The 11,377-nt window shown below is 46.4% G+C and overlaps 1 protein-coding gene across 1 annotated transcript in view; it reads left to right on the top strand.

Moving 5' to 3' along the window:
* Positions 1-3,652: 3,652 nt before the first annotated feature.
* LOC106809827 (peritrophin-1-like) overlaps positions 3,653-11,377 on the top strand; it is a 12,602-nt gene continuing 4,877 nt past the window's right edge. The window contains exons 1-3 of the mRNA XM_014813047.1: positions 3,653-3,736; positions 8,994-9,103; positions 10,338-10,515. Coding sequence (XP_014668533.1) covers positions 3,673-3,736; positions 8,994-9,103; positions 10,338-10,515 — 352 coding nt within the window. The 5' untranslated portion in view covers positions 3,653-3,672. The remainder of the gene's footprint in view (positions 3,737-8,993; positions 9,104-10,337; positions 10,516-11,377) is intronic.

The following is an 11,377-nucleotide window of genomic DNA, read 5'->3' as shown; positions in this document are numbered from 1 at the left end:
AACACTCCCCTTCCCCCACCCTGATGTTATTGTCAGCTGTTCGTACACACACACACACACACACACACACACACACACACACACACACACACACACACACGCACGCACACACCGTTCCAAGCGAGTTCACCACGCGACCCGAATGCCTGACGACAACGACATTTCTGGTGCAACGGTGAATATTGTTACCGGCGTTAAAAAAAACCACGGTGGTATTGTAACACTAGATGCAGACGAGAAAGATATTCTCAGCTAGGACTAGAAACGAATACTACACGCTGCGCACGCTTATGTCAGCCTGTATGACTGCGTTTAGCGTGGCGGGAAGGAAATACAGAATACGCCCTGATACACGAGTCCATTGGAAAAATACGCACACGTCCCGCGCCCACACACACAGCGACACCAATGTGCGTGCGTGAACGAGATGACATTTACACACGATACACGCACGCACGCACGCGCACACGTACCAGTAGGCGCGCGTACACGCACCTACGCGCACACAACCACCCGTACGCATGCATGCAAGCAACGCACACTCATACACACGCTGACAAACACGCACACACGCGCGCGCGCACACACACACACACACACACACACACACTACACACACTCACTCACACCCCGGGCTAGCTACAACTCTAGGACGCATTTCCCCCCTGCACACATGTAAATTCACGCTCAACGGCGCCGCGTCTATTGCAATTGCGGAACCGTCATGCAATCAATCAGGAATTGTGTTAAGCGGTCTCCTTTTGAAAAATGCACGCGGTCAGTAACAACATGAAATGTCGTCCGTACGCTGGATTAACTCACTGATAAACACATCGCGATGTTACTGTGTGTTTATTCATGTTACCGATTGCCTATGTCGCCTCGCCGACATCAACTGCTAACAATAATGGCTTCGGAGACATCTGGGGAACGAGCGGGATTCTTTTTTCCGGAGCATCTCTCGCACGTAACAACGAGTAATTGGAGGCAGCGATTCCCCGGGTGTGCTGCCTCCCACCGGTCTTTGCGTTCTGTATAGTAGGGCGCCTGGTGGGATATATAATATAGTGGGAAAGAGCGAGAGAATGTCGCTCGCTGTACAGCAATACGTCTAGTGTCCCGAAGATTTATATTCACTGCCTGTCTATCAGATGAATGACGACGTTGCAATTAGTAAGAGGTTCATAATTACCGCGATTTATGTAATTAATCATGATAAATTAGCCGGAAAAAAACTTGTTTTCGTAATCACTGATTCAGCCATGACCCTCGGCGCTGCGTCCGCATTGATATTCGCCGCGTACATGCTTTCTAGCAGTAAGTTTTACATTCGTCGGTATTTCGTTCATTGATGTTTCGCTTATTTGATGATCACGGTACTCACGTTCGGAAACCTTCCCGTTTTGCATTGAGTTATCGATTTTTTTTTCTTCGCTGAGGAATTTTTAGCTCGATGTTCAAACGTCGCAGAAAATCTCGGTCTGAGTGAGCGAACTTTGCACACGATGCTGACGGGGAAAACGCATCTATCAGCTAGATAATCGACGGCAGGCCTCGTCGCTTGCCGCGAACTCGCGTGTTGAACCTTCCCGCGTGATCACCCGGGGAGACAGGAAGCGTGTCACGTGATTGACAGCTCCGGTGCAGACGTCGTTTCGTCGGCTGGCATGCTGTTGCATCGTACAGGCAGTCGTCGGCAGACGACAGCCTTGCAGGACCGCCTGCCTCGTCGTCTGCTCACCCGATAATACGATACTACCGCGGCTAATGCGTTCGTACGCGTCCTAACAGGCGAGACAGGCGCGTTATTCCTGTGACGTTTTGACAGAACACGACATGCAGCACTTGACGTTTAATAATAAATACACGAACCATTATTACACGACGGCGCTGGGACTCTGACGACTGAATCACGTGCGATGATGTTACCGTTTGCAGATGTGCGTGTGAGTCTAGGACAGCATACAGACAGGCGTCTGCGTGCACATATATAGCAAGCGTTGACACGTGAAGCTCGTGCGTTTGCAATCGTATTCGTCAGCTCGTGAAATGACAACCACACAGTGGTGACAGACGCGAGTGACATCATCGTTACATGCGTTCAACGTCACGTGCGGGGAATCGACGACGGAACGGAAATCCGTCTGTTTACCGCTTGAGGTAACGATAAATAATCGTCTGATAGTGTTACTGTATTTGTGTAATGTTCACACACGGTATATAGTCGCGTATGCGGCTATAACGAAAAACCAAAGGAAACGGATTGCGTTGAAAATGCACGATGTTACTCAATGATTGAACGACTCATTTCGACTCTTCTCAATTCATTGGACGACTCAATGATTGGACGACCCCTATTAACACCTTCTCGTTTCACTTATCTCATTATGATCTATAGTTTTCATTTGTTCGTTGATGGATGAATTGTCTCGTATTCAGATGTTTTTGTAGGGTGTTTAACAACTCGCACGGACTGCCTGAAATGTGTGTGAGATCGCCACGGTTACAGACTCACTCCTCTGCATGGTTGTCCAAACGATGAGATATCGATCCGGTATTGTACCGCAGCAAAAAATAACAGCGACCTTAATTTCTTTCCGGCTCATAAGATGTTACGACAGTAATGCGGATGATAGGAGATTAGATTCGGCATGAGCTGAATTGATGTGGGTAAGTAAGCTTGAAAGAGGTGGACGGTTCACCTATCGATCTATCCAGCCACCAGTCAGGCTGCTATACAGTGGCAGACAATCTATCTACACGTTACTCGTCGCATCACGCGTGGGACGTCGTCATTTTTATATATCCATCCATCCACTTACTTTCATATTGGTGTGTTTTTCCCCGTCTCTTCTCATTTACCCACCTAAAGATGCACTCGGAAAAGACAATATCTACAGTCAGACAATTATATAAAGATCAGGTGAAGAAGTCAAACGAAAGAAAAGAACGTCAAAGTGTGCTTCACGTGTGGGTAGCAGTTTCACATAGAGGTTACATCTAATGCACACTGTGATACATATATTTGCGATACATATATTTGCGATACATATATTTGCGATACGATATTTACGAAATTTTGCGATACGATATTTGCGATACATATATAGAGCGATGTTCATTTGTCTCTTGCTCGGTGTTTTTTTTAGAATTGCTTCTCATGCGTATACTAAATTAATTTCGAACAAAAAAAACGACTCGTTGTCTACGCCGGAAATGAAAACAAAAACCAGATGTTAAAGCGAGACTTTGGCTTTTATCAAACCTTTCGCGTTTATGTGTGCTCGACCGTGCACTAAGCCTCCCATCGGTCACCGGACCCACCTCTATGCTACAGTTGAGCGTATTTTACCCAGCCTTTGTACGGCACACTGCTGCTAACGCCTTGGGGGCTAGTCCTTTGACAAAACCCTCCCACTGGAGACCGCAATTATTAGCTTATCAGCTTTGTACGCGATAAAATATGTAATTTTGGAGAAATAGGTCCGCTCCTTTAGAATGGTTGGTTCATCCGAGCAAACGACGAGCCAGTTACCCAATGCTCCGATTTCAGCGAGCGACTTTCTGTTTAGTAAAACCGAAAGTAGTTCACAATTTCGTACGCACGTATATATACAGAGAGGCGTAGTGCAGAGGTACGCTCAGTTTGACAGAAGGAGTCGTTGAGCTGTGATGACTTCTAAGATGAACATGATAGCCATCGTCGTGGCGGTGTTGTGCGCTCTGTTCTACACGGGTAAGTCACTTGTAATCACGCATGCATACGCTGTTCTACACAGGTAAGATAGTCACCTGTAATCACGCCTGCATACGCTGTTCTACACGGGTAAGATATAGCCATGTAATTTCGCGTTCTTCCATATTGGAACGTCGTTTGTCTTTGCGGACGGAATTGCATTTTTGAGTAGAGCTAATAAGCTTCTAATTGCCGCATGATTCGCGTGCATCTATTATTAACGAAGACGTCTAAGTAGCTTAATAGTCATAGTATAGTAGTATCATAGTGCGCATCAGTAGTAGTAGTAGCACAAGCAGCAGCAGGAGCCGTAGCAGCGGCAGTAGTAGTAACAGTAGTATAGTAGCAGTAGCAGTAATATCACAAGCAGCAGCGGGAGCCGCAGCAGCGGCAGTAGTAGTAACAGTAGTATAGTAGCAGTAGCAGTAGTATCACACGCAGCACAAGCAGCAGCAGCGGCAGTAGTAGTAACAGTAGTATAGTAGCAGTAGTAGTAATAGCACAAGCAGCAGCGGGAGCCGCAGCAGCGGCAGTAGTAGTAACAGTAGTATAGTAGCAGTAGTAGTAATAGCACAAGCAGCAGCAGCGGCAGTAGTAGTAACAGTAGTATAGTAGCAGTAGTAGTAATAGCACAAGCAGCAGCAGGAGCCGCAGCAGCGGCAGTAGTAGTAACAGTAGTATAGTAGCAGTAGCAGTAGTAGCACAAGCAGCAGCGGGAGCCGCAGCAGCGGCAGTAGTAATAACAGTAGTATAGTAGCAGTAGCAGTAGTATCACACGCAGCACAAGCAGCAGCAGCGGCGGCGGCAGAAATAGCAGCAGTAGCATCAGTAGCAGTAGCAGCAGCAGCAGTAGCAGCAGTAGTAGCAGTAGTCGTATATACTAGTAGTAGTAGTAGCAGCAGTAGCAGCGGCGGCGGCGGCGGGGGCGGTAGCAGCAGTAGCAGCAGTAACAGTAGTAGTTGTGGTGGTGATAGTACCAGGTAGTAATATTCTAATGATAGCTGTCATCATTGTCATCGTCGTCGCCATCGTCATCACCAAAGCAATAATAGCCGCATGCACCGCGAAGCACAATAGCATCTATAGATATAAAGTTGTTCAGCCGAATTAGTGTGTTCGCGCATAACTAGAGAACTCCGCAGCCTAGAGGAAAACTAAAGATATTTTTAGAATCAGCACGTCTCATGGATAGATAGATAGTTAGATTTCCTTTTTTCCTTTTTTTCCTTTACCTACCTTTTTAGTAGGTATTATTTTTAATTTTTAATTTATTTTTAATTTCTTAATTTATTTAATTAATTATTTTTTTAGTTTATTAATTATTTTTATTTTTAATGTCTTTTATCTTTTGATTTCTTATTATTTTTTACTGTTTGGGATGGGATGGGATGGGATGGCATGCGATGGCATGCGATGGCATAGGATGGCATGGCATGGCATGGCATGGCATGGCATGGCACTGAATGTGATGAGATGGGATATGGGATAGGATGGGATATGGGATGGGATGCGGTGCGATGTGATGGGATGGGATGGCGTGGAATGGGATGGATGGATGCATGCATGCATGCATGGATGAATGCATGGATGGATAGATAGTTGGATTTTTTAAGGTATTTTCCTTTCAACCATGCGGTCACCAGCTGAGTAACGCCACTGATTTCCCCGGGCACCGCTGGGTATCCCGCTAGTCATTGATATTTGTTGCTGCAGCAGAACCGACATCAATAATTCAGCGAATGGGAACTAGTAGCAATAGAAAGAGTTTCAGCAGCAGCCATATAACAGACTATGAGATAGGACTATTACTCGTGGCACACGAGGAAATACTCACACTCCATCGTTATATATTTGATGGAACGCAATCTACGCTCCCAGTCACCTCGTGACGTTAGCTGCACGTATAGTATTCTTTTTCACCCACCGCTACGATTAGACCATAGTATATAGTAAGTCGCGGGCAGCGAATGCTATATGAGGGAGTGGCGTGAGAGATGTAAGGTTACCGGCGCGGGATTTACCGTGACAGATGCACGATAACCGACCAATTTGCGTCGTCTTACATTCTCGAGGACCCTCAGTGATGGACATCATGCGGATGAATGATAAGACGTCGGGACACTAATCTCGCGGAAGCCCGAAAACCTCTTGCGTTATCAGAACACCACAGCCGCCTTCAAAGCGCAATAATGATCGTGTTGTACATGAAAGCATTCGTACGCTTTCTCTAATGAATAAGCTCATTAGCACAAATTGACAGAAATAATTATTTCTCGTGTAGTATTCCTAGTATAATGATCAAAACTGCAATTGCTGCCACCCACACACAGGGCCGGTACAGACGGTTCGGAGACGTATAGATAAAATGTTCGATTTGATTCAAAGAATTCACCGTACCCTAATCGATTATTTTATGTTTAACCGACGCGCCCTGTAACAATGATCAGTCATGTACAATGAAAACCCTCCTAAAGGCGAACTTTAAACATTCCCACACTTACGGCAGTGTATTCGAGACGTAGCTGTAATGGATCGAGATTGTAAAGGAGATTATGAGAAGCTTTTAGCACGCGAAGTCAGTCGACTCTTCGTTCTAATGAACCGCGCCGGTGATATTGTAAGCCATTATAGACACAACGGCAAAGCAACAGTAAATCAACGGTAACAGGGGGTATACGTGCAACACGGACAGTTAGGTGAAACCATGGGGAGAAGAGTTCTCTCGCGCCGAGCGCGGCGCGCCTTTTATATGAGCCCGGCCTTCGCGACCGACATCCGGGCATTATCTTCTCACCTCCTGAGCTTCGCCAGGTCGCATTCCTATGTCTATGCGACCTGCGATCGTTGCTTCGCGAGCACCGCGTGCCCCCTCTCCGCACTCCCTCTGTCGACCACGCTATCTGGTCAGCTTAATAAACACCTCTGCTTGCTAGGCGTCCTGAACAATTAATGAGCGCGCGCGATGCTAGCTTGCACGCCAGCATCGCTACAAGAGCGTAGAATATTTCAGGACATCCCCCTCAATATGCTCGCGGTGCCATCAATCAATACAGACAGCAAGGGGGGGCATGCATGCAATTCGAGGCAAGCGGGCATGCATGCAGTATTGTAGAGGTGCTAACGTGCGTGTGCGGCGGCGGCGGTAGCACTGCGAGCGAACGGGTAAACGAAGCGGGTATAGCTGTATAGCTGTATAGCTTCTAGGATTTACAGTGGATGTATACGTTGCTTCTATTCATCCTACATAATTGCGCTCTGGCAAGGACAGATCGGGTTCGCTAGGAGAGAAATATGATCATGAGGTTCAATTCGTGATCGTCCCGCGACGTGATTATTTCACTATCGATTGAAGAGGGTTTCCATGCAGATGAAATGATAGGGGGTTTCCATGCAGATGAAATGATAGGGAGTTTCCCTGCAGATGAAATGATAGGGGGTTTCTGTGCTGATAAAATGATAGGGGGTTTCCATGCTGGAAAACATCGTGAGGATGTATTCGTTAAAGAACAGTAGTATTTTAAGAAGCAAAGAGACCGTCGTTCGGATCAATCGTAGAGTAAGAGTGAAATTGTGATGAGAATATTGATGCGCTGCCTCTCGAAATTCGATTAGGTGTCGAGATAGAACTAAACTTAGATTCTTTCAGTATTAAACTCATAGCTTTGTGTCATGACGTCCAGAATTTACAAGTAAATAGCTGCAATGAAACGTGAAATGAAATCTCGAATCTTTCTCTCGAGTCACTCTCCTCGTATTTGCAATGAGCGCGTGATATCTCTGGGAGATATTAAACTGGAAGGGTTAGTGTTGTGTGCATACGGCGTGTCGGTTTGGTAAACTAACGTGATAGAATTTCTATGTCGTATCAGAACAGTATTCTGGCACGACCTCAGCTGTGACTTTGACGCGTGGGTAAATCAATAGGATGCGTGATTACTTGCACCTAATTGCGCACGATACCGTAAACCTAACCAATTAATTTCAGTGATCTAATGAGCGAAAACAAATAAGCAAAGGGGAAATTAGAATAGCATCGTCAGTAATTTGGCGATGCCCCAATATAAGCGAACAATTAGGCAGTCTGGCTGATGCGTGCAGGTTACTAATTATTCTGCGTAGGGAAATCGAAAACCATCCCGTAAATCTATATATAATTACTCTCATTACTCCGAACGTCTACATCCATTTCTTAATAACGTATAACGGCAACGTATCGAAGATTTTTCGTGTAAATTACGCGTAATATCGTGTAATCCGTGTAAGATTCTTACTGCTGCATACAATTACGCTCCTTTTTATGCATCTTCTGGGAACATCTTATAAACCTGAAGCGCGTGAGAATTAACCACACGTCACTGTTCCCGTTTCAGGAAGCGACTTCCGGCGGAATACTGGGCTGAGATGTCGGACAGAGAGATGTCGGCTGAGTACCGCGACCAGCGCGTCATGTTCGATATCTTCTCCGGCATTCCTCAGAACGAGATAACAGGCGTGCGCGCTGCCTACCTGCAGACTAAAGGTAACGATTTCATGAGGAGGATGCAGAACGACGAATTCACCTGGGATTCGTCCTACGCGACCGACCGCATCAACCCGGCTACCTGGCCCTACACGTTCGATTACCTCGATACTACGGGTTGCGCTGTGCGGCCGTGCGTCACCGAGCCCGTGCCTGGCATGTGGGAGATCCCCCTGGTGGACTGGATTGACACTAACGACACTCTGTGTGAGAACGTGGATAGTTGTTACTTCCCTAACGACAAGGCGGAGGCTCTGGAGCTGCTGCGTACTAACTTCGCTCGTCACTACGAGACGAATCGCGCTCCGTTCACACTCAACCTGAGAGCCAGGTACGACGTAGTGTCAGTCAGTAGTTCGCGCATTTCATTATAATTTTCATCCACTCTTCGCTCGTTCTTACAGACTATCTAGCGGCGAGCATAGCGATTGGGCTGAATATAGTTATGCATCTGGCCAAGCAGGCAAACACACGCACACATGCGCGCGCATGCACGCACACACGCGCGCGCATGCACGCACGCACGCACGCTCGCTGCAATCCCCTAGCGACTAATCCCCGTCGTCGGAAGAAGACGTCGATGCTGTTATGTCAACATTCGTCTGTTTTTTTATGTCGACACGTCGCCGAGTTCTCTGACGCCACACAACTTGTATCAAAAACCGTCGGTTTTCTGCCGACACGTAGCTCAGCTATCTGACGTCACACTGACGTCACACACCCTTGTTCTGTTCGCAGGCTGCTCCTCTCCGCTGGAGAAGAGACTTGGAGTCCCGCTCAGCGCTGAAGACGACTGCAATCCGAATATCGGAGCGAAAAACTTCTCGGCCGATGCGTCCGATTGCCAGGTATATACACACGCAAAATCACAACTATACAACGATACGTACCAGAGTTTACAGTAATCAAGCGCTAATACTACACTATTAGCTCTTGCAATAATGATCAACGGAGTTTGAGTCCTCGGGGACGCGTTCCCGTTCCGTTCCTTTGCGTTTCGTTAATAGATTTTCGCGCGGTGAAGTTAGCGGCGTCGATATACCGTCGTTCCAAGAAGCAGAAGCGTTATTAGCGCATTCTCTCGTTTGTTATGAAATTTGTCGGTACTTCGTTAGTGTATTGTATCGCCCCCGACCGAGCGAAGGTTGAGTAGCTGTCAAACATCCTGGGCAATGATCCTGGGGGTTGTGCAGACAACCATAGCTACTCTTACATCATATTAGCTGGTGAAAATAAAAACTATAAAGATAGCAGCACTGGGGATACGTCATTTGTTTATCATTTACACCGATGATATTTTGTTCCCTTTCTTCATTTTCCTCTTGAGAAGTGTTCTCGCGCGAGCATGCGTTAACCCCCTTTCCCTCCATCCGATTTAGCATATCTCAACGCAGGCAAGGATCTGTGACTGGATGTTTACTATATCCACAACGCTATGCCTATTTAACCCGGAAATGAAATACCGGCCCCTTGGAAATTCGACTTGTTTATCTCGTAGTCGTTGTCGGACCCTGGCGTATCGGGCTGAATAGTTGCTACAGTCGACAGCGAATTGGCAAATTAATAATTGAGCTTGCGCACCTTAGTGTTGGGATAACAACTTGTACTCGCCACAACGCGGCCTCCTGCAGGAAAGTCAGAGAAAATGAACTGACGCGCATCCATTTACTCGGGGAATACGAAGTACAAATACGACGGGTGCGCGTGTGCGTGCGTGCGTGCGTGCGTGTGTGTGCCGTGCGTGTGTGGTGTGTGTCGTGTGTGCTGTGTGTGTGCGTGCGTGCGGTGTATAATGTTACTGTTGTGTGTGTATGTGTGCTTGTGTGTGTCGCGTGTGCGTGCGTGTGTGTGTATCTGTGTGTGTGTGTGTGTGTGTGTGTGTGTGTGTGTGTGTATGCGTGCGTGCGTGTGTGCGTGTGTGTGTGTGTGTGTGTGTGTATAATAGTCTTGCTTTCGCTGCGGGACACTGAAAGCTTGATGAGACAGCATCGTACATTCACGACACGTTCACTCTGCCTTCCGAAGAGAAAACAAACGCGCGCCACTTCCTCAGACAGATTCTTCTTCATTTTCCTTCTTCAGATCTTCTACATTTGTGACCACGGATGGCCGAAGATAAAGATATGCCCCGCGGACACAATCTGGACACCAGCGATAGAGAGATGCGAGGACAAATACGACGCCGTGAACAGAGAGTGCAACTACATTGCTCCCCCGCGGCCCCAGGTCACGGAGGTACCTGCTTTCATTGTCGATCCAGGTAAGTAGATAGCTAATTAAGCCGACGGATACTGCTAACCTGATTCTAGTTCTTTTAGAAGAACCTCCAAAGCTTCTACCGTAACACACCGGAATTAATCACCATCGATGAATGACAAAATCGTGACGAACGAAATATTTCAATGTGCTGGAAAAATTAATTAATCTAATTTTAATTAGTTAATGATGAATTATAATTGCGGTCTATACTTAATGCAATTACGGAGTGTTGTGATAACAGTGAATAGTAATAGTAGACACGATGGAACATTAAGTGCTGCAGTAATGGATCGTAAGAGCGTTATAAAACAAAAATTTCGAATAGCCATGCAGTAATGTCGCTATCGTTGTTTAAAAAACGATGAAAGCTAACCATGATTAGGTTGAAATAAGTGCAAAAAGGTGCAACGTATTCGAAGCGTTACCCGACATATGATTTAGTATGTTCCCGCGAGCGGGTAATCTTTCATAAACCGAAAGCAGCAATTTAAATAACAAGCGAATTTTGATTTTATGGCGTAAACAAGAAAATTTCGCGAGCAACCTAATGGGCTTCCCATAGAAACACATTTCCATTAGATCCATAGTCTAATAAACATAAAGTCAGCGCCACTAGTCTGAACGCCTTGCGTGTGTACACTGTAATACAGTAAAACACATTTCCCGTAAATGAAAGATGCGGGGAGCGTAGTGTCGTGCTTCTGGAACGGTGTGCACAGGCAATGTGAGAGCTAATAAGTACCAAAACCTAATTAACAAAGCAGAGAGAGAGAGAGGGCTATATGGAGGCGCGGAGTGCGGGCTTTATCTATCTCTCTCTCTCTCTCTCTCTCTCTCTCTCTCTCTCTCTCTCTCTCTCTTTC

The sequence above is a fragment of the Priapulus caudatus genome, unplaced genomic scaffold (genome assembly GCF_000485595.1).
Source record: "Priapulus caudatus unplaced genomic scaffold, Priapulus_caudatus-5.0.1 Scaffold388, whole genome shotgun sequence".
In the NCBI taxonomy this organism is placed as follows: Eukaryota; Metazoa; Priapulida; class Priapulimorpha; order Priapulimorphida; family Priapulidae; genus Priapulus; species Priapulus caudatus.
The sequence above is the reverse complement of the archived record's forward strand: the minus strand, read 5'-3'. Positions and strand labels throughout refer to the sequence as shown.